This window comes from Rhinichthys klamathensis, unplaced genomic scaffold (assembly GCF_029890125.1).
Source record: "Rhinichthys klamathensis goyatoka isolate OS25496 unplaced genomic scaffold, OSU_Roscu_1.1 h1tg000309l_1, whole genome shotgun sequence".
Lineage (NCBI taxonomy): Eukaryota > Metazoa > Chordata > Actinopteri > Cypriniformes > Leuciscidae > Rhinichthys > Rhinichthys klamathensis.
The window spans coordinates 790153-813248 of NW_026606827.1; the positions used below are offsets into that span (position 1 = coordinate 790153).

Here is a 23096-nt window from a genome sequence, read left to right on the forward strand (position 1 = left end):
ATATTTTGAACTATCCGGTTTCGAATATGTTCTAACATAAGCAATCAATTATGTTGCATTTTTGTTTTCTGTTTTTAGAAACTCTATATGGACATATAACAACTGTAATAACAAATGTGAATATTTTAACATCTTATTTGTCATCAATGTGCAGAGAAAGAGAATAAATACAACAGCGCAAACGATTTTCATTGAGTTCCGTTAGTTGGGCTAGTTAATTTTTAGGTTTATTGCCATTCATATAATACAAGTATGAAAAGTGATCTCTTCAAGTCTGCAGATAAGGACAAATATTGTTTTGTAAACAAGCAGACTTTTTTTTTAACAAAGTACTGTAACATGAATAAGTACAATACAACAATAAATAGAAGGAATAGGTCAAATGGTTAGTAATAAATATAACAAGCATCAAGTGAAATGTCATCCACTGACACAACCAAATGAAATCTGCAGTAGTAATGATTGTGCTAGTGAAAATGTATTTAATTTTTACTTTTAAAAATTAATAATTACTTTATATATGGGTGTGTGTTTATAGAAATATATAATATATTACTTTTCAATTAATTTATTATCCTTATTAGTATTATTGTTGATAATGTTCTTCTTGTTCTAAAATGTTGAGCAAAACGTTTCAACATATGTTTTTAATGCATTAACATCCTATAAAAAAGAGCAAGCATATAACAAATCAATCACACACACTCTTTACCTGTGTCTCGTAGCCTGGAGAGCTTCCTACCTAGATAACAGTTGTGGACATTGCATACACGGCCGAGAATGCTGTCTTGTGTTTTGAGCCACAGGATGTAAGTGTGTATGCTGGAATCAGGCAGTTGATGTGGGCAGCCTCTGCTTGTGTCATCTCGCCACTCACTTTCTTAGCGAACAACACCGGCTATTCAGCAACAGGAGAACCGCACCTCCCAAATGGGGCAGTTAAAACACAGATAAACCGATTATTTATAACTTCACCCGGATTATTTTGAGGTAAGTTATAGGGAAGCATGATCGTTTGGGTCGGTTCAAAAGTAGAAGAACGTTATAAAGTAGAGACGTTGCGTTAGCTGCTTTGCTAAGTGTAGCATCCGTTTGTGTTTTTATGAGGCTGATCTATTCAGGCCTTAATAACAGTTGAACTATGTAATAATGTAATTGTTAAGTTATTCTCAAGTCCAGCCCACTTACTGTTACACTGTTTTTCATTTAAAAAATGAGCTTGAGCCCTACAAGAGAGAAAAGTAGTTGACGTGTCTTTTAAATGTCTCAGCTAAACATGCTCAGATGCTAACTTGAGTTTTGACTTTTGCATCTGAATGATAGACTGCTTACTTTTTTAGCGTCTGAAGTAAGAAAAAACAGGCAATATTATGATTATAAAACGTATCAGAGTGTAAATATGGGCGTTATTACGAGGTTTGGCACCCACGAGTGAATATTTAGCTTGATGTGCTTGTACTCCCAATTGGCTTTAGACTTAACTACGAAAGGAAATGCCATTGATTATGTTTTTATGGCAAGTCGATTAACCAGTTCACCATTATAATTGTAGTTTATTTAGATCTGTATGCCCTGTTTGGGACAACTGATGCATCATTTCTGTCCAAATTGTAGCTACCTATTGGCTTGGCTAAGTTTGTTGATTTTGTTTCAGTGGGCTTGATCTGAAGAATGTTAGATTTCATGGTTTATTTACCGTATGTTGTTGCAGTCTTGTTATCGATAATGGCTTTGGATTGTGGACAATGTTGTGGGTGTTGGCAGAAGAAGACTCTTGAGACTGATCATTCATGATCTACATGTTATGAGTTCCTGTAGATCACTGTTTCACACTGTCCTGCTCTCACATTTCAGGGCCAAGGCTGATTGAATTTACTTTTTCCATTGCAATCTGAGAGGTTCAGTGAAACGTTTTGATACCGAGAAATAAAAATAGTCCTGTGCTTGTGGTTTGATTGTGTGAATCAGTGTTTCAACTGTTACCACTTTATGCTCGTAGTGTTTTTTTGTTTTCAGTTGTGCAGAATTTAATTTGGAGAAAGCGCTGGCAAGCTAGAACAACACACAAACTGTCAGTTCAGAGTAAACTATCCGAGTTGGATTCAGCAAGTGATACGTGAGAGGAGAGCTGGCACTCCGGTCAAAGATGACTCAGTCTCCACCAGTGGACATGTGCTTTAATCTCATCACTTTCAGAATCAGTTTTCATTTCTTCTGTTATAGTTTCAATTCTGTTCTTACATTTCAGTGATCTATCTAAGAACAACCACTTTTGCTCATGCTGATTTCTTTCATCAAGCTAAACTAATCAATCAAACTCTGATCTGAATTTCCATTGTTAACTTTAGGACTTTCCATCATTACCACTAACAAAATGAAAGTGGAACCAGGGGTACATCTTCATTAAGTTCATGACCTTTTCTGGTGAACTGCGTCTTTCTGACAGAATGTTATGTTTTAAAGCAGAATGGGTTTTATAATGTAGCAGCTTTGTGGAATCTGAGACTGATGCTTCACTTTATCTGATATTGGCCTGCTGGTAATGGTGAGGTAATCTGCTGGAGGCGGATTATGGCGCTGTCCTCCGTGGTTGTGGATCAGTGGGACGCTGTGACCCTGAGGAAGTGGCTTTTAGTAAAGCCTGTTCCTCTGAGTTATTGTGAATTTTATATTTGAATGGCAGTTTTTACAGGATTTGTGGTCATATCAGCATATTTTGACAAAAGTCAAAACTTTTGTCAATATGTACACTACAATCCAAAAGTTTGGGGTTTTGAAAGAAGCCTCTTATGCTCACCAAGACTTCGTTTATTTGATTAAAACTACAGTAATATTGTAAAAAAATGAAAAGAAAAATATATTACTATTAAAAATAAGGTTTCTATTTTCATATATTTTAAAATGTAATTCATTCTTGTGATGGCAAAGCTGAATTTTCAGCATCATTACTCCATTCTTCAGGGTCACATCACATGACCCTTCAGAAATCAGTCTAATATGCTGATTTGGTGCTCAAGAAACAGTTGTGCTGCTTCATATTTTTGTGAAAACTTTTTTTCAGGATTCTTTGTTGAAAAGAACAGCATTTATTTGAAATAGGAATCTGTTATATGGCATGCTACAAATGGGTTTACTGTCCCTTTTTATCAATTTAATGCCTCTTTGCTGAATTAAAGAGGTAATTTCTTTTCCACTCATAAACATGACATTACATCAGTTTAAATGCATTGGATGTCATCATGTTTTCTGCTTTGTCAAGCTTGCTGATTGTGTCTCTCTGTGTTTTACAGTGGCCATGGGTGACACAGAGCTGGAGCTCTCTCCCGCCCGGCTTGAGGAACTACAGAAGAGCCCATCCACCTCCTCCACCTCCAGTACCTCCTCACTGTCCCTGCCCTCGTCTCCCTCTTCTGGCCCTCGTGCCCTCACCAGCTCCAGCCCGAGCACCAGCGAAGGCCTGCCCACCTCCAGCCCCACTCTAGATGTCATATCAGAGGGAGTGGGCGAACTCAGCCTGGTCATTGATACCGAGGTGGCCAAAAAAGCCTGCCAGGAGGTCCTTCAAAAAGTAAAGTTCCTGAAGCCTGATGGAGAAGTATCTTCAGCCACTTCAGAGCCCGTTTTGGTGAACGGTACAGCACACCCCGAGTCCACCGATGGAGGAAAACCTCCTAAGATCACCGCGGAGGAAGCGGAGCCCGTGAAGAGCGTGCGTCGTCGTCAGAAGAACAACTCCTCCAAGCAGTCCTGGCTCCTGCGGCTCTTCGAGTCCAAGCTGTTCGACATCTCCATGGCCATCTCCTATCTTTACAATTCCAAGGAGCCCGGCGTGCAAGCCTACATCGGCAATCGGCTCTTCAGCTTCCGGAATGAAGAAGTAGACTTCTACTTGCCCCAGTTGCTCAATATGTACATCCACATGGACGAGGATGTGGGCGATGCCATCAAGCCCTATGTGGTGCACCGCTGCCGGCAGAGCATAAATTTCTCCCTGCAGTGCGCCTGGCTGCTGGGGGCCTACTCCTCTGACATGCACATCTCCACGCAGCGCTACTCCCGTGGCACCAAACTGCGCAAACTCATCCTGTCAGACGAGCTCAAGCCCTCCAGCCAGCGCATCCGCAGGGAGGTGCCGCAGCCTCCCCCCTCCTGCCCCCCACCCCTCCACCACGGCCAGGGCATGAGCGAACACAGCCTCTCGCCCTCCAAACGCACCCACCAACGCTCCAAATCTGACGCCACGGTCAGCATCAGCCTCAGCAGCAACCTGAAGAGAACCGCCAGCAACCCCAAAGTAGAGACCAGCCAGGATGAGGTGAGACACCTGTGATGATGTCACATGCTTGCTTGCCTAGCTAGTTACACGTAAGCTGATTTTAGTTGATCAGTCTCTGGCCGTCGCTTCCACCTCCCACAGATGGTGTTTCTCAGCTGTTTCATGCAAACGAGGAAGGCAAACAGCCCAGATTTGTGTGGTTTCTATGGCTGTGCTGGAAAAGGCGTGTCGATGTGAAGCTGACACTTAGACAAGCTCTGTAAAATAAATAGAATTTCATGTAGTTACTTTAATGACAGATGGATGAGCTACTATTTTAAACACAATGCGAGCTGTCTTCCTAGGCAGCATCCTAACTTAAATTGAACCTAAAAAATGTCTGATTTGGCACGATCCTCATAGGTGACAACTTTGACAAACAACACTCTTTATGTAAAAACACGGGAGAGTCAACTTACAATTGATTCTCATAGACTTTAATGTTAGCATCTAATAAGCATAATACAGATTTTTTTCAACTACAATTTATATATATATATATATATTGTCAATGTTTCTCTTGATATCATCTGACTTTTTGTATTAACTTTTTCATTGATACTGTTGTGATGGTGACTTACAATTTGGCCAAAACAAGTTATCTTAGAAGGCAGCCTTTTCAAAAAAGACTTGGTGTCAGGAGTACTGAAAATTCTCTATTTCTAAATGCATGTTATTGATCTTGTTGTGAACGATTCATCCATGCAATATGTTTCATTTTTTTAAATCAAAATGTCATAACTTGATCTTCTGGTGAAACAACATACTTTGACCAAATTTAGTCTGCTCAATCCCTGCCCCTTTCTTACAATCAACTGCAAGCTCACAAGAGCTTCTTTCGTCCAATCAACAACCCATTGATTGAAACAAATCTCCCCTACTTTTTTTTTTTTCGATTAATATTTTTTACTCTGATGTACTTCACAATATTGAAGAAAAGATTTGTCCCTACTTCCGTTTCATCAAGACTTTAAAATGTTGTCTACGTAGCTCACTAGGTTTTGGAACAGAGCTGTGTCGTCCTACTGTGCTTGAGTTGGTCTGCCACGTCGCAGCTACGAATATTAATTTTTTAGTGCTAATCCCAGTAAAGGCAGAAGCCAATAGGGAGATGAATAGATTTTTGTTTTTGCTATCAGAAAATAATTAACTACCACTGGTGCCTGATTTCCAGAAGAATGATGACATCTCTGCTGCTCTTCTGTTGGGACATCCCCTCTCTGTGTGTTAATTTGCACAGTCATGATAATAGTCCTCAGGGCTAAATGTCATGCCACTAACAAACAAATCACTTCTCACACTGTTAATAATTGCCACGTTGCGAATCACAGCTCTAGGATTAGATCCAAGGTCAGTGTGGCAGACAGATCAGATCAGTTTGTACCACATCCATCGGATTATTGTTGTATCATGGGAGATTCCAGGTCGCCGACAGTAAATTTTAATAATAGCAGATGAGACCTGCACACATTTTTTTTGCTGAAACACTGTATTTACTCAAAGCATGTGAAAAAAATCTTCATTGAGAGCTGCAAGTAGATTTCGGAACTGCTAGACAAGTAAGTCTAGCAAGTAACAAGTACTGTTACACAAATATAGACTAAAATGCACCTTTCAAAGTGAATTTTTTTTTGTTCAATTTGAACAAAATGTTTTTGAAAAAAGTCGCTTACCTTACCGTATGCATTTATTTGATAAAAACAAAACAAAAAACAGTAGTATTATTATGAAATATTATTGCAATTTACAATAACTTCTATTTTTAAATATTTTAAAATGTAATTTATCCCTGTGATGCAAAGTTGAATTTTCAGCAGACATTATTTATCCAGTCTTCAGTTTCACATGATCCTTCAGATATGCTGCTCAAGAAACATTTCTTATTAGCAATGTTGAAAACTCTTATTTTTTTCAAATAGAAAATTTTGTGGTAACCGTGATACTTTTTTTCAGGATACTTTGATAAAAAGAAAGTTCAAAAGGAAACCATTTATTTGAAATAGAAGTCTTTTTAAGATTATAAATGTCTGACTTTTAATTAAATTAATGCACCCGAGCTGAAAAAAGTATTAATTTCTTTATAAAAAAACATAGTAACCCCAAATGGTAGTGTATCGATCACTAGTATTAGTAGTGTATGGTTTTTACCCTAATGCATGTATTATATGAAGTAGGTTTTCTCTGTCAAACAGGAAGACTTGTGATGACTTTGAACTTCAGATTGTGCATTTATCTTTTTCCCCCTTATTAGTACGCTAATCGATGTGGTCAAAGGGAGTGGAAAGTAATTACAATGTAGCAATGCACCATAATACACTCTTTAATTATTTTCTGATAAGGGTTTGTTTTCGAAAGACATTTTCATATGAAGACTAATTCACTGCTGTGTATCAGTGTGATTTTGCACCTGTGTATACTGAAATCCCTTAGCTTGTCCATGCCAACCATATTAACCCATTTGATAAAATTATTACCTAATGCTATTAATGTCAAAATGACTGTTTAGTTGGTCTGGACAATATGTGTCAAAGCTTAAGTAGCAGCTTTTCACCTTCTAGATGGAAACTGTTTGTTAGTATAGTCGTGCCCATTGCCATTTGTATTTCCCGACCATTATATTGTGTCAGTGAAACTGTATGGCAGAACGTTATGTAATAACCTACCTTGGATCAAGTTCTACTGAAGTGTAACTTTAGAGGTCCCTTCAGATTTCAACCTTGTCGTACACCACGGCCTCTGTTCTGACGTTCAGTGATGTGCACATGATCACTCGCCTTCCTCTTTTATCTGCCTGCAGCATAGTTTCTTCCCTAGCTTCTTCCTCGAATGTGATCTTGGTGCAGCATTTGCTGCTATGGCAACGGCGATGTTGCCATTCACATGGCTGTGAGCCGCTCCACTGGTAAATGGAGTAAAGATCAGCGATTATGAAATGCGTTGCTCCACAACTCCTCCACACTGTTTACACACTTCAGCGAACTTCTTTTCTTTTGAGAGCAGAAGGTGTTAACATAGGAATGCCACTGTTTGCTTTTATCTCCACCATGTGAAGTGTAGTGTAGGTGTCTAATGTGAATTGCATTAAGCCCGAATAAACATTAATCAGTATAGTGCTGCTCAAAGGCTTGATGGCCTGTCTTTGCAAATGAACAGCTGAATGATGTAAATAAGAAATGTAGAAATGCTGTATTGTAGGGGTGTAAGGGTTTAAATTATTCATGGTTTGGTTTTTGTCACGGTTTTAGGGTCACGGTTTGTGTGTTCAGGGGAATAAAAATACAGAACATAGGAGTAAAATCAATCAAACTACAAGCAACAGAACAAATAAATACAATCGAGCAAACATACAAATTCCTTTTCAGGTTATTTGGGTATCTAACGGTAGTTTTCAGGTACAGAAATTGAATAAAGAAATCAAATGTAAAATAACATTGATTAAGATTAATCATTATTAAAGTTACAAAAGCTGTTGTCAAGAGCAGTGAGTGATTTCCTTGTCTTTTGTTGTTTGATAAACATTAATAACACAGACAATTAGGAATATTAGGCTGCTGTCACTTTAAAACATAATAGACTGATCCAAAATACTGATAGACATGTGCTGTCTTGACAGTTTACGTTAACTTAAAGGGATAGTTCACCCAAAAATTTAAATTACACCATGATTTACACTCCCTCAAGCCATACTAGGTGTGATGACTTTCTTCTTTCAGACGAATACAATCAGAGTTATATTTAAAAATATGCTGGCTCTTCCAAGCTTTATAATGGTAGTTGAATGACAGTCCTGATTTTGAAGTCCAAAAAAGTGCATCATAAAAGTATTCCACACGGCTCCGGAAGCGAAACGATGCGTTTGTGTAAGAAAAATATCCATATTTATAACTTCATAAACTAAAATAACTAGCTTCCGACGTATGTACATACGCATCGATTTACGGCGAAAGAGTAACCCTGACCTGATGTATTGACGAACGCAAAAGCTCAGATGATAGAGCAAAACAAAACACGGTCATGAATTAGAAGTCTAAAACGTGAATTTTTAAAGAGAAATGTCGGATGATTTCGATATAAGAGAAGAGGAGCTTGAGTTTGTTGCCCAGCCCTATTTGTCTGAACCGCGAGAGGCGTCAAAGCTTACGCTACTCCTACGTCATACATCGCATCAGGGGTTACTCTTTTGGCGTAAGTCGACTTGCGTAGGCCTTGCCGGAAGCTAGTTATTTTAGTTTATAAAGTTTTATATGTGGATATTTTTCTTACAAAAACCCATCGCTTTGCTTCAGAAGGCCTTCATTTAAGTCGTATGGATTACTTTTATGATGGATGAATGCACTTTTTTGGACTTCAAATTCAGGCTTGGAAGCTTGGAAGAGCAATGATATTTTTTAATATAACTCCGATTGTGTTCGCCTGAAAAAATATAGTCATGGCTTGAGGGTGAGTAAATCATGGGATAATTTTCATTTTTGGGTGTACTATCCCTTTAAGACATAATCGACTGTGTTTGCTAGAATACTCGCCATCATGGGCGTGTTGACATAATTTTTGTGTGAATTTGTCCGTTCAAGTGCAAGACTTGAATGTTTAAATTGGCAAGGATTAAATGAGTTTAGTTTAAAGCAACGTGTGCTGTTCGGGTCTCAAGTTAATCATAAGATAATCAGATCCACTGTGATTTATTTGCACATTTAAGCTGCAGTTTTTCAACCTAATCATGTAAATATTTCAGTCTGCTGGATTTCTCCAAACAGTGAAGATTTATTCTAGAAAGATAAAACAAGTCTTATCATCTCCCTCTTTTTTTTAAAGCTTTTCAGGAGAGAGATTTTCCATTAGAGAAAGTCCACTGTGTGTCATCATGTGGAATTTGGACCCCTGTTTGGCCAGACAACTCTTTCACCATGTCAATTCAACCAGTACACAGAGCAGAAACCTGAGTTACAGTGAGGACAATAGAAGTGAATGGGGCCAAATTGTAAAGATTAAAATACTCACCGTTTCAATAACAGCCACAAGTTATTTCCATTTTTATAACTTTGTTGCCATGACAATGTAATGCCTAAAACATTCAAATGACCATAAAAATAACTTTACAGATCAAATAATTTACAACAAGTAAATACAATAAATCGAATGCTAAAATTATAGGGTTATAATTATATCAAATTAGTTATAACCTTCACATTTTGCTTTTTACTCCTCAAAGAATGGCACCATTTAATTCCATTGTAAGTTTCACTCTGTAACCTTGATTCTTGTTTTTTACCCAAGTCTTTACATTATCTAATTGGTGCTTGCCTGTGCAAGAGTTGCCTACACAGGATGCTTGACCACATCTTGTAAACAAGACTGGAGTGTAAATTGACTTTGTTTGTTGGATGAGATACAGCTAAACATGACAGCTGCTTGATACTCCATGAGAGTTGAAGCAAGGCCGCTGTTTGGCACTCCCTGAGAACTGAGACACGACAGTTCGACAGCTGTTACACGACCCTGGAGAATAGAATTTGGTCGATGCAAGTTAAATGCAAATTATGTGTATTGGTGTCCAACGCAGGTTTGTATTTACGAGTGCAGATCCGTTGAGTTTCAGGTGGGCGGCAAGCAGCTTAGGTGTCCAATGGTCATACGATGTGGGGGAAGAAGCCTGGCCGATCTGGCTCAGATGCTCTGGTATCTTTTTTCAGATGGCAGGGAGGAAGGGGAGAGTCATGCTTTCCTCAGTTGCAGGATGTTCTGCTTTAAGGGCTAGTCAGGCTCCAGTGCTCACTGTGCTTACACTTTTAGTGCACCCAGCTGAGTAGTGTGGATCTGTTTATTTACATTTCCTGCTAGTGCAGCATAGACCAGAGCTCAACAATCAGGATGTTTCCTGTTGGCCTGGTGCCGTTTTTTAAAAATTATAAATACTCTGACATTCAAACGGTTGAGGTCAGGAAGATTTTTTTGGGGGGAAAGAATATTTTAAAATAAATGCTTTTTTTTACTTTTTTTTTTTACTTTCTATTCTTCAAAGAATCCTGAAAAATACATTAGTTTCCACGAATTATTCACATGTTGAGCAGCTGTTTTCAACATGATGATGATAAAAAAAGTGTTTCTTTAGCACCAAATGAGCATATTAGAATGATTTCTGAAGGATCATGTGACACCGAAGACTGGAGTAAAGATGCTGAAAAATCAGCTTTGCCATTACAGGAATATATTTTAAAATAAAGGACAGTTATTTTAAATTGTAATATTACGTTTCACTGATTTTACTGCATTTTTTGATTAAATACAAAATCGTACTGATCCCAAACATTTGAACGGTAGTGTATCATATTAAAATATTATATTAGGTTATATTATATTAATAAATGCTATTATGAATTGAACATTTGAATCATATTTGACATTGTTCTGGTCAACATACCTTAACATTGTCCAAACCTCTGTAACTCACAGACTTTTGTGGTTTACTGCTTTAGTATCTAGGAGGAAGTAATCCATTTTTTGTTTGGGGCTTCTTCGCTCTTGTTAGTGAGCATGAACACAGCCTGTGTCATGTGAGTAAAAGCATGATTAATTTATGCAGTCTGGAGGTTAATGCAATAATGAATAGTGCCGTAAGCACAACGTGTTTATCTGTGTATCATGTCCACATATACTCAAGTCTACCACTCATTTTTGTCAGCATATAGTAAGTAATAAAGTAGTAGTACTATTTTAATTTGGATACTTAACAATAGGATAATAGTAGTTTCAATGTTAGTAGTATATTAGTAAACGTTTCATGCTTAGCTCTGTATTTTAACCAGGCGTGGTGTGATAAATTAACGTGATTTAACGCTCTCTTTCATGTTCATATCCGCAACAGCCATGACTAGTGACAGTTATTCCTGTGGCCTTACCACACCCACCGTAAAAACTACTGATTCTCATTACAGTACATTTACGTATCTCCTGATTGGCTGTGATCAACAGCTTTTTTGGAAAATAGTAATCGGTATGATCAAAGATCATGGGGAGTGTTCGCTTGGCAATACACCATGATGATAATGCTTTATGGTTGGTCTTCTAAATCATGCAAGTTTTATGTTAATATTTAGATGATAAAACTAATCCAGCTGTAAGCCCTGGCCTTGTCGGAGGAGTGTGTATGTGTGTGGGTGCCTCCTGTAATCCTTCAGCTTGTCCTCCTCACCACCAATCGTGGTGCTTTACATGGGTTTAATCAGAGCGGCTCTCGAATCACATCAGCAGCCAGAGATAAATATGACGCAGTACATTTTATAGGCCTGCGGAGTCATGGCCAGGCCCTGCTGCTCAAACAGATGGGATGAGTGTAACCTTGAGATGTGTTTTTGTCTTGTTCTGACCCTGCTCCACCCTCCCCTGCTCTTGCACTGTAACTCCCCCCTCCCTCCCTCTTCCTTTTCCCAGGATCTGAGCTCCAGCTCCGACAGTCTCGAGCTAGAGGCTGTTACAGTAAGTCTCTCACCGCCTAATAACGCTCCTCTGTGGGTAGTGGGATGATGGCTGTGTCTGTTTGCAGGCGGGGTTGACTCCACAGATTCCTTCAAATGTGTGCCTTTAAGATTTGCAATCATGCCATCAAACATCACAAACTGGGCACAATATTGGCACTTCACATGAAAATAGGGATATTTTCCCCCTTTTTTTCAATGAGTTTCTTTACCTTCAAAATATTTTTCAAACCTCTGGAGACAAAACTAAATATACGATATGTTATTTTCTTTTTATTTAACTTATTTTATTGTAGTGCAAGGTTTTTTTTTCAACCCCATTACCTAAATTTGGGACATTTGGTGTCTGAATTGTTTAAAACCAGATTTTTCTTTATTTTAATATTTATTAAATTACTTTTTTATTACAATAACATTTGGGAACAGTGTTAAATGATAGGTTAATTGCAGCAATCACTACAATTTAATAATGAAAGCTAATGACTTGATTTTTTTAACTTTTGTTTTATGTTTGATATTGTATGTAACATAAGTGGATGTAGGATTTGGGCCTTTATTTCTCAAATAAAAAGTAATGAGACACCAATTTGTACCTATTTGGGGAAAATGCATATTGCATGTTGCATATTAATATGAACAATACATCTTCATCTGTGAACTGATGGCATGCTTGTAAACACTTGTTCTTTGTGTGGTTGTTCTTTTCCGTTTTAGCTGTAATTTAATTATATGGATGTGACATTCTCTTATTAAATCAATCAATGTATATAAGTGTATAATTTTGACTAATAAAGTCAATAAAGATGGGACAATTCAATTTGTTTTGGGTTCTGTGATCAACTGCAAGACCTGTGGGTTCTTACTGAGACTTTGTAAACCTTGGCAAAGGAGGATTCTCTGTAAAGTGTTTTAATTTAGTGGATTGAATTCTTTCCATGGGTGTTTTGGGTTTTCTTTTGCATATTTGCAAAGGATTAAATGGTATTCTTAGTTGTATGAAAAATCATTTTATGACCTTGTCATTTGTTTCTGTAACCCCTTCTACATGGATTACAGATATCCATGTATTATTTTGACATCTATAAACCATAGGTTGCACATGTGGAGGAGTTTGATGAGTCTTTCTCCACATTTTCCTGTCCTTTGATGTTATGTATTTTTGTGTTAATAATTTTTCCTCATTTCAGGTGATGCTATTCATTCATGACTCACTTGCTCAACCCTGTGGTCAGCTGTTGCTAAAACACTCTACTCTCTCTTACCATTTCTGATTTATTTTTACGCCCATGCTTCACTTTTGAGTTTAGAATGCTGTACCGATCATGCATGCAGATATTTATCAGTTTTGAGCACTGCTCCACACACTCCTGTGCTGAATAATAAAATGCAATAACTTCTACATCCGTAGAAATTCAGTGATTGGTTTTATTTGGTTGTACTGTCGGTTCAAAACCCAATTTTAGGCTTTGGTACGATACCAGCTCTTATACTAAAGTATTGATACTAAATCAGACTGTGATAGATTTACATATTTGCATAATGTGAACATTTAATAATTGAAAACCAATAATAATTGAAATATCTACACAAAATGCCAGTTAGCTGGGATGGAAGTATTTTGAAATGGGATAAAAGGACACATCGCATTTAACTTTGTTTTTTGTTTCCTGTCTGAATAGACAAACTGTGCTGGAAATCAGTACATAAACAAAAATTGTGATATATTGGTATCATACCATTGTAAATCAGTGGTACGTTTTTAAACCATTTTATTTTTTGTACCCAGTATTGTGTAACCCTTTTTGGTTGAATGATTCCTCTGCAAATGCCCAAATATGTTTGCGTACATTTTAATTTTGTGTGGTACAGTAATGTTTCTCTCTTCTCCCCACATCTTTTCTTTCTTCTCTCAATCTTCTGCTCTCAGCCGGTGCGTCTGACCCCTCAGAGGGAGTTTATTAAGTCTCTGATGGGGATCGGGAAGAGACTGGCCACTCTGCCCACTAAAGAACAGAAGACCCAGAGGCTCATCTCAGAGCTGTCCCTTCTTAACCACAAGCTGCCTGCCCGGGTCTGGTTGCCCACGGCTGCCTTTGACCACCATGTGGTGCGTGTGCCCCACACGCAAGCCGTCGTGCTCAACTCAAAGGATAAGGTGAGGTTGTGCTCAGATCGATGGGGATATGAATCCAGACTTTTTAAATGGAAGAAATATTGAGTTTCTTTGTTTTGTTCTATTGGGTTTTGAAAGACACTTTCTTTCCTAATTTCAGTGCTAACTGCCTTTTTGTGCTTCTTCAGGCACCTTACTTAATCTATGTAGAAGTTCTGGAATGTGAGAACTTTGAGACGTCGAGTGTGCCCGTGAGGATCCCGGAAACACGGATCCGCAGCACGCGATCCGTAGAGAATCTTCCGGATTGTGGCATCACACCCGACCAGCGTGCCAGCAGCTTCTCCACGGTTCCCAATTACGATAATGATGATGAGGCATGGTCTGTAGATGACATTGGAGAGTTGCAAGTGGAGGTACTCGGAAAGTGTGACTGTTTCAAAACATCCTTAACAAATTTGTGGTTTTTATCCTCAGAGAGCTGACCTGTTCTTTATTTTTTTTTTCCTTAAGCTTCCAGAGATCCACACCAACAGTTGTGACAACATCTCCCAGTTCTCAGTAGATAGCATCACCAGCCAGGAGAGCAAGGAACCTATTTTTATTGCTGCTGGAGATATCAGGTACACTTGGAGCTGGTGTATGTGTGGTCGCATACAGTAAAGACCAATTCACACTGCTCCTACAGACGGCAATAGACACTTCGTCAGGTTTTGGTGGAATATTGTGTCACCCCTGTTGGTGTCTGTCAGAGCTTGTTTTTGTCTATTGAACGGGTTGAATCTGTGTTTATCGGGTAGTGGAATGCCAGAAAAGTGACGTACTGTAATCTGGTGATTGTGTGCGCCTGTCGATGTTGGTTGGTGCAGTATAAATTCGCATTAAGAAAGACAAATTCAAATTGAACTGAAATGTTTTGGTTATTTCAGACGACGCCTGTCCGAGCAACTCGCCCACACCCCCACCACATTTAGGAAGGACCCAGAGGATCCCTCAGCTGTAGCCTTAAAAGAACCGTGGGAGGAGAAAGTGAGGTATGTGTTCATCAATCTCCATCAGGGTAGATAGTTTTCTTCATTTGTTGAGTCTGAATTTGTGTATCCTGTGCTGTTGAATAGACGGATCAGGGAGGGCTCCCCCTATGGCCACCTGCCCAACTGGCGTCTACTTTCTGTTATTGTGAAATGTGGCGATGACCTGAGACAAGAGCTTCTCGCCTATCAAGTTCTGAAACAACTGCAGGTTGCTATCATTATATTTTTTCTTTCAAAATGGGGTTAGATCTAGGGATGCACAATATATGTGTATCATATTGGTTATTGGCCAATATTGTTTATGTAATTGTGCTTGCTCATTTCCCCTATTTATACATTTAAAATACATTTTCATTAGAATTTTATGATGCCTAAATTCACTTACCACTTATGTTATGATGCCTAAAATCATGCATTTTTAATTAAAAAAAATTTCAAAAAGTAGCAGTATATATTTATTAATGTAAACTGCTGATTTTTTTTTTTTTTTTGAAAGAAGATTCTTATGCTTACCAAAGCAGCATTTATTTGATCAAAAATAGGAATATTGTGAAATACTATTACAATTTAATATAACCGTTTTATAAACCATTATGAATAGTATAAATTCAGTGTATAAATTGAATAAAATGTATTTATTACTGTGATGGCAAAGCTGAATTTTCAGCAAACATCATTCAGACATCATGTCACATGATCCTTCAGGAAATCATTCTAATGTGCACATTTTGTGCTCAAGAAACATTTTCTTATCAATTTTAGAAAATGTTGTGCTGCTTAATATTTTTGTGGGAACTGATAAAAAAAAATGAAGGATTTTTTGATGAATATAAAGTTCAGAAGAACAGCATTTATTTGGAGTAGAAATCTTTTGTAACATTGTAAATGTCTTTACTGACACTTAAGATCAATTTAATGCCTCCTTGCTGAATAAAAGTGATAATTCTCCACAATTTACAAAAGTGTTTATTTAATTGAGGTTTGCTGAGGCAGTGTTGCTATACTGAATCTTCTCACCATCTTTGTGGTCTTCCAGATTATCTGGGAGCAAGAACGGGTTCCCTTGTGGATCAAGCCCTACAAGATCCTGGTCATCTCTTCAGACAGTGGCATGATTGAGCCAGTGGTCAACGCTGTGTCCATTCACCAGGTGAAGAAACAGAGTCAGCTTTTATTGCTCGACTACTTCCGGCAAGAGCACGGCAACTACACTACAGAGGAATTCCTTACTGCTCAGCGTAACTTTGTTCAGAGCTGCGCTGGCTACTGTCTCATCTGCTATTTGCTGCAGGTCAAGGACAGGTGAGAGACACTGTGAATGGTAAAATCATGGCTGAATCATGTTGGAAACTAAATAATGTAGATAAGTTGTAACCATTCATGTTTTTCAGGCACAATGGAAATATCCTGCTGGACTCGGAGGGCCACATCATTCACATCGACTTTGGCTTCATCCTTTCCAGCTCTCCACGAAACCTAGGCTTCGAGACGTCTGCCTTCAAACTAACCAGTGAATTTGTTGATGTAAGTAGCTATGTTTATATAGGATATAGTTATCATTGGTGGAGTACTCTTGTCCTAATTTTGGAGAAGGATGCTCTAGGTTTTATGGCTAAGTTTGCATGATAAATCAAATCACTACCATATTGGCTGTCTACTAGAAGTGTAACAATTCACTCGTTTTCAAGATGCATCTATAATATCATTCCATCAACTATCATTCCATATTTAAAAAATTCTAAACCATAATTGACTTGCTTGCACAAATTATTGAAGACATAGTGTTGCTTCATTTCCCCCTTCACAGCTCTCCATCACAGATGCGCCTTTCACTTGATCGTGCTCTCTTAGGGCTGTCGCGGTGAAGCAATTTCCCTTGCGGTGATTTTGAGTGGCTCAATATCGTTTTTTTTTTATTGAATTTTTATTAGAATTTTTTTTTGCTATATACAGGTCCTTCTCAAAAAATTAGCATATTGTGATAAAGTTCATTATTTTCCATAATGTAATGATAAAAATTAAACTTCCATATATTTTAGATTCATTGCACACCAACTGAAATATTTCAGGTCTTTTATTGTTTTAATACTGATGATTTCGGCATACAGCTGTATTAAAAACATTAAAAAAACACTTATTTTATTGGTCGGATGAAATATGCTAATTTTTTTAGGCAGGAATTTTGGGTTTTCATGAGCTGTATGCCAAAATCATCAGTATTAAAACAATAAAAGACCTGAAATATTTCAGTTGGTGTGCAATGAATCTAAAATATATGAAAGATTAATTTTTATCATTACATTATTGAAAATAATGAACTTTATCACAATATGCTGATTTTTTGAGAAGGACCTGTACACAAGTGTTACAGTTGGGTCAGCAGGCAAAAAGACGAAACGGGACCTAAAGGAAGCAGAACAAAAAAGGAAAGGAAACGGAACACAAGGTCAAAAATAGGGTCCACATAACAGAACATAAACCTGACAATAAGTGCATTAAGCTATTGTTATATGTACAACAGTTAGTTCCGCTTCTTGAATCTGACTGGACGAGAGGCTTTCTAAGCCTGCAGATATTTCACCAGTATCAGCAGCACTTCTTGTTTCTCCATGTTCTAGACAGCCTGTCAGTCAGTGCAGGTTACAGTGTTACGCAAGGGACTGTCTTTGAGTGAGCCATTAAACCGTTCATTCAACTAATACGTTCAAAAACGCTGATTTATTCATTAATGAAACAAGGTGTTGAAATTATTTTTAACTTTAAGCTGATGCTTCACTTCCTAGGTCATGTTCAAACTGCAGCTAAATTCGGTTGTCAACTCATATTTTAGTGCTAAATCTAGTAATTTACGGGAGTGACAACCACCACATTCTACATTCAAATTAACCCCCTGAAAAATGCAGGTAGTGAAAACCGCATTTACAAAACTTCTATGCAGTGTACACAGAACCAAACTGAACAACTAGTTATTAATGACGTACGATGAGAGATGATGCGTTAAAATACGTATTTTAATGTGCATCAGAGAGTTGTCTCGTCTGTATGTGAGAAAAATTAGCAAACAAGCCCATAAAAACTAAATAAATGGACATAAAAATAAGTATGAAATACCTGCTCACTTCCATAAACTTGATCGCTGCTTAAGCAACAACCCCAAAACGCTTTACAATAAGCGGACATGGCAACACTGCAATAGCGTGCTCTCTGAAGCAGCCGCCACAAACGTATATGAAACTCCTCAATCGACTAAATTGCTGAACATAAGGAGTCTTTTGTCACTGTAATAATTCTTTGGTCAAATAGTGGATCCCACCAGAACGTTGCTATAATTACCACGGTGTCAATCATCACAGTTTCGGGACTAAGTCGTGTTCCATACACGCATGGAACGATAATTTAGGGGACTCACTCACGCATTTAAATGCTGTTGCCACTCCTGAAACTTTACAGTGTGTACGTGGCCATAGAGACCATAGATCTGTTGCATGAAGCTAGTTGAACAAACTCTTGAGTTTCAGAGTAGATTTAGAGTTGACAAATCCATATAAATCCAACCTGGTCTAGATCAGGTTCACCGGGCTCACAATACTCGGTATAAACGTTCTCTGTCAACTCAGGTTTAAAGGTGCAATAGGTAATTCTCAACAGAATTTTTTGTTATGCTGGTTGAAAGTCTCCTCATATCCTGATAGCAATCACTATGTTAAGTGGTCTAAATGTATTTTTACAAATGTAAATCATTTGTAGATGGCGTAGGACAATAAAATGTTTCAGTCCGAATGAAATGATACCATGTGTTCCCTGTCAGTCAATGTGTGTTTGCATACCACTGCGCAAACACACAAATACAGTGCATTCTTTCCTTTGTCAACAGGTCTGAACTGAATTTCACAATCGCATACTTTTGTATGCAAGCAAGCACTTCAGTTTCTCCCCTCACTGTACTGTAACGGTTTCTAACCGGTGAATGACACATGATGTAATGCAATAACTTTGTCTCTGGTCATCTCGCTTCCTTTCATGTGTTTTGGAGGAGGCGTGGCTTTGGATAGCGATTTGCAGGGAGGGTGGGATCATATGCTTTCAATGCTGGCAGGCAAAGTTAGCATTTCCCTGATCACCTATTGCACCTTTAACCCAGAGTTTGCTATTAACTCTGTTACTGTAATTCACTTCTCTGCTGTAGATTAAGAGATCATTATGAAAAAATATCATGAAATTAAATGAATTTACAAGGCAGGAATAAACACTGCTGCTGTAGCGAAAGTTTGAGAAGGCAGCTGAAAGAAAATATCTGACTATATCAATGCAAGTGATTCAAACAAATAGGCCTTATAAATTAGTTTCAAAAAGAGCTTAAAGAATACACGTAAGCTTAATCTGTTTAAAGGGATACTCCACTTTTTTTGGAAATAGGCTCATTTTACAACTCCCCCAGAGTTAAACTGTTGAGTTTTACCGTTTTTGAATCCATTCAGCCGATCTCCGGTTCTGGCGGTACCACTTTTAGCATAGCTTAGCATACATAATTGAAGTGGACAAGACCATTAGCATTTCTAAAAAAAAAAAATGACCAAAGAGTTTCGATATTTTTCCTATTTAAAACTTGACTCTTCTGTAGTTACATCGTGCACTAAGACGGACAGAAAATGTAAAGTTGCGATTTTCTAGGCTGATATGGCTAGGAACTATACTCTCATTCCTGCGTAATAATCAAGAAACTTCACTGCCGTACCATGAGTGCAGCAGGCGTAATGATATGACGCAGCGCCTGAAAATAGTTCCGTTGTGTTGACGGAAGGTGGCCTATTTTCAGGAGCTGCGTCATATCATTACGCCTGCTGCACTCATGGTACGGCAGTGAAGTTTGATTATTACATCGGTCTTAGTGCACGATGTAACTACAGAAGAGTCAAGTTTTAAATAGGAAAAATATCGAAACTCTTTGGTCATTTTTTTTTTTAGAAATGCTAATGGTCTTGTCCACTTCAATTATGTATGCTAAGCTATGCTAAAAGTGGTACCGCCAGAACCGGAGATCGGCTGAATGGATTCAAAAACGGTAAAACTCAACAGTTTAACTCTGGGGGAGTTGTAAAATGAGCCCATTTCCAAAAAAAGTGGAGTATCCCTTTAAAACATTAATATATATATTTATATTAATTTAAAAGCAAATGCTAATATTAATTGTAAATTAATATATGAATTATAATATATTATAATATAATTATATGAATTATACAGTTACAATTCATATAATATAAATTCGCAGCAAAAGATGGGCACTTTTGTCTCAAATTCTTTCACTCTAAACTGCTCTAAACAGATACATGTCACTTAACTCACAGCTGATTGGTCCAGTTTTGGTCTGTGATCTCTAACCCAGAATAAAACCTGCTCCGGAGCAGGTCAGCCATGTAGCGTAAATTACCATTACAATGAAACCCGTTAAAAACCAATCTACCTTCTTGATCCCGAAAAACCAGAGTTTGTTCAAGTTAATCTTAAACTTACCTGTGTAGCAACTGAAACCGGCGTCATGCAACAGGCCACATGGCAGTGATGGTAATCACACACACACATTTGTTCCCTCTCTCAGACGCTGTCTGTTAGGCTTGTTTAGAGCAAATCATAATGGTACAGTCTTAAGTAAAAAAAAAAAGAGCCAGTTGGTGGGGAAAAAAAATGACATTCTCTACTCTTGTTACCATTATTTATCAATCAGTATACGTGCATGAGGTGTAAAACAAGAAGGGCATAGCCCTACGCTCATTCACCAACATTTTTATATCTGTGCATCTCTTGTTTTAGGTAATGGGAGGTCTGGATGGAGACATGTTCAACTATTACAAGATGCTTATGCTCCAAGGCCTCATCGCTGCACGCAAGCACATGGAGAAGGTCATCCAGATTGTAGAAATCATGCAGCAAGGTACTGTTAGTCTGAAGCTTCAGGGAATGGAGCATTTTTTCCTTTCTTTAATCATCCGAGGACACTTTATCGTTCAGCTTTTGTTACAGAACTGTTTGTATGTTCTGCAGGTTCTCAGCTTCCCTGCTTCCACGGCTCCAGCACCATCCGTAACCTGAAGGAGCGTTTCCACATGAACCTGACGGAGGAGCAGCTCCAGGTGTTGGTGGAGCAGATGGTGGACGCCTCCATGCGTTCCATCACTACCAAGCTCTACGACGGCTTCCAGTATCTCACCAATGGCATCATGTGAGCGGCGAGCGGGGTGCATACAGACTAGAGAGCTAAAACTGGAAGAAAAAGAAAGACTGCACCACTTTAAAAACCACTCCCAATGGCCGCTTCCCATAACCACCCATGTGTTTCTGCACCCTTCAGACTGATTATCTTTAAAGATGGACTTTTTTGTTAGTTTTTTTTTTATTATCCTGACTGAAGAGGTCTTGAGCTGTGAAGTAACCTTGTCGTCTTTTTTTCCAACAGCCTTTCCTTTTGTATAAACCCTTCCTTTTTGTCCTGTCATCTTGCAGTACTCTGGATGCCCAGAGTTGAATTTTATCCAGCTTTCCAGTGCCTCATTTAAACACTAAGCTGCTGTGACTTTGGTTTTACTCTCACCTGTGTACTGACTGACTTCAACACCCAATATCATCATCATCATCATCATCAGCTTTATTTGTCGCATTACCACTTTTGCTGTATACTTTGAATGAATAACATTCAAAATTTCAACACACACCTACAATGGGATGGGAAACAGGAGAATGTTGTATCTACGCCTGTAAATTGCATTGTGAATTGGGGGAATCAGGTGGTAAACATTGCTGCATTGTTCAGCTTTGTGAAGTCAGTGTTACATTAACTGTTTAAGAGATCTTCAGCTCAGTGCCGCACAAAGAGCCGTTAAGCCGTGAAACATTTGCTTAAAGGGCTCTCATTTGATCCTGAAGAGCGCTTTGCCCATAATAGGGTTAATGAAGCTTTTTAATTCAATATGGATTTGTTAAACATCAAAACACCAAAGACACAGACCAGTGGCTTTGCCAATCATATGAGAGTATTAATCTTTGATTGATACAAAAGCTAATATAAAATAATTAGGACTTAATTAAAATATCCTGGTTGGTTTTCTAGGTCAAAATAAATGTATAAAGAAACTATTTTTGAGTTTCCAAAAGTCTGGACTGAAATATGGTGGACTGAGACATGAACAACACTATTTATTGCCCTTTTACAAATATTTCATACACTTACATGACATGTATGAAATAACACTCTCAACAGGTTCTCTGTGGATTTCATTTCATTTTGTTTGGCACAAGTTACAATGCAAGCTAGTTCTGTACAGCTAACCTGAATTTATAATGTGCATTCTTACCGCTGACCTCATTCTGAGGTGGACAGCCATGTTTAAATGTGTGACTGTAAGCCACTGGAGTTTTGTTTTTGTTTTGTTTTTAATGGAGAGAAGTCCAGATCTGTTGCACAGGAGAAATGGAAAGGGCTATAAAAAAATTGAGAGAAATCAACACAATTATTTGTTTTTATTTCCTACACATGTACAGGTATAAAATTCCCTGCGTAAAATTTTTAAAACATTTTTATTATTATTGTTCTTTAATTTCATAGAATTTGGGGCGTGTGTTGAGCCTCGTCTTCTTTCCCTGTGACATCAGTGCTTCTCTTAATAGTTTGAATTCATCCTTTCAGCAGAAGCCACAGTTTCCTTTCATTTGTTTGCCTGTGCGAGGGCAATTTAGACGATGTACATGTTTTCAACAGCTTTTCTTTTCTCTTTACGATTTTATACTTCTATTGTTTCAACGTCAAACTTTCCTTTGAAACTTGTAAAACGGACCAGCTATTAAGATCATGTGAATAACCTTCCTTGTGAATGTTCCTTTGTATAATAAATTAAATGTTCCCGTTCCACAAATTGTATATTTTCAAAAAGTCTTTTGAGACCCAGTAATTGATATCATTTATTTATTGGTGCATGACACAATTTGAAATTCTAGTGTAGTGTATGTCTAGGTGGATCCTTTACAAAACATTTTTTTTTATAAATGATAAAAAACTAACAGTAAAATAATACAATAGCCAAAATCGTTTCACCTCACTAGCTACATCCCTGGCCCAGAGGCTCATTTTCCTGTGCTTGTAGTGTGCTGTGATTACCTGTGGCGCAGGT

At 37.9% G+C, this 23096-nt stretch overlaps 1 protein-coding gene across 3 annotated transcripts; it reads left to right on the plus strand.

Annotated features, from left to right (window-relative positions):
* The first annotated feature begins 821 nt into the window (after window positions 1-821).
* Window positions 822-22846, plus strand: pi4kb (phosphatidylinositol 4-kinase, catalytic, beta). Of its 3 annotated transcripts, XM_056270933.1 has the most exons (13): window positions 822-990; window positions 3291-4315; window positions 11744-11788; window positions 13467-13538; window positions 13715-13942; window positions 14089-14316; window positions 14414-14523; window positions 14830-14934; window positions 15019-15142; window positions 15971-16236; window positions 16326-16458; window positions 20746-20866; window positions 20977-22846. In XM_056270933.1, the coding sequence occupies exons 2-13, from the start codon at window positions 3296-3298 to the stop codon at window positions 21156-21158; spliced, it is 2634 nt and encodes an 877-aa protein (XP_056126908.1). In that variant the 5' UTR covers window positions 822-990; window positions 3291-3295; the 3' UTR covers window positions 21159-22846. The 3 variants fall into 3 exon arrangements, with proteins under 3 accessions (XP_056126908.1, XP_056126909.1, XP_056126910.1); XM_056270934.1 differs by lacking the exon at window positions 13467-13538 and having other exon boundaries at window positions 823-990; XM_056270935.1 differs by lacking the exons at window positions 11744-11788; window positions 13467-13538 and having other exon boundaries at window positions 824-990.
* The last annotated feature ends 250 nt before the right edge of the window (window positions 22847-23096 follow it).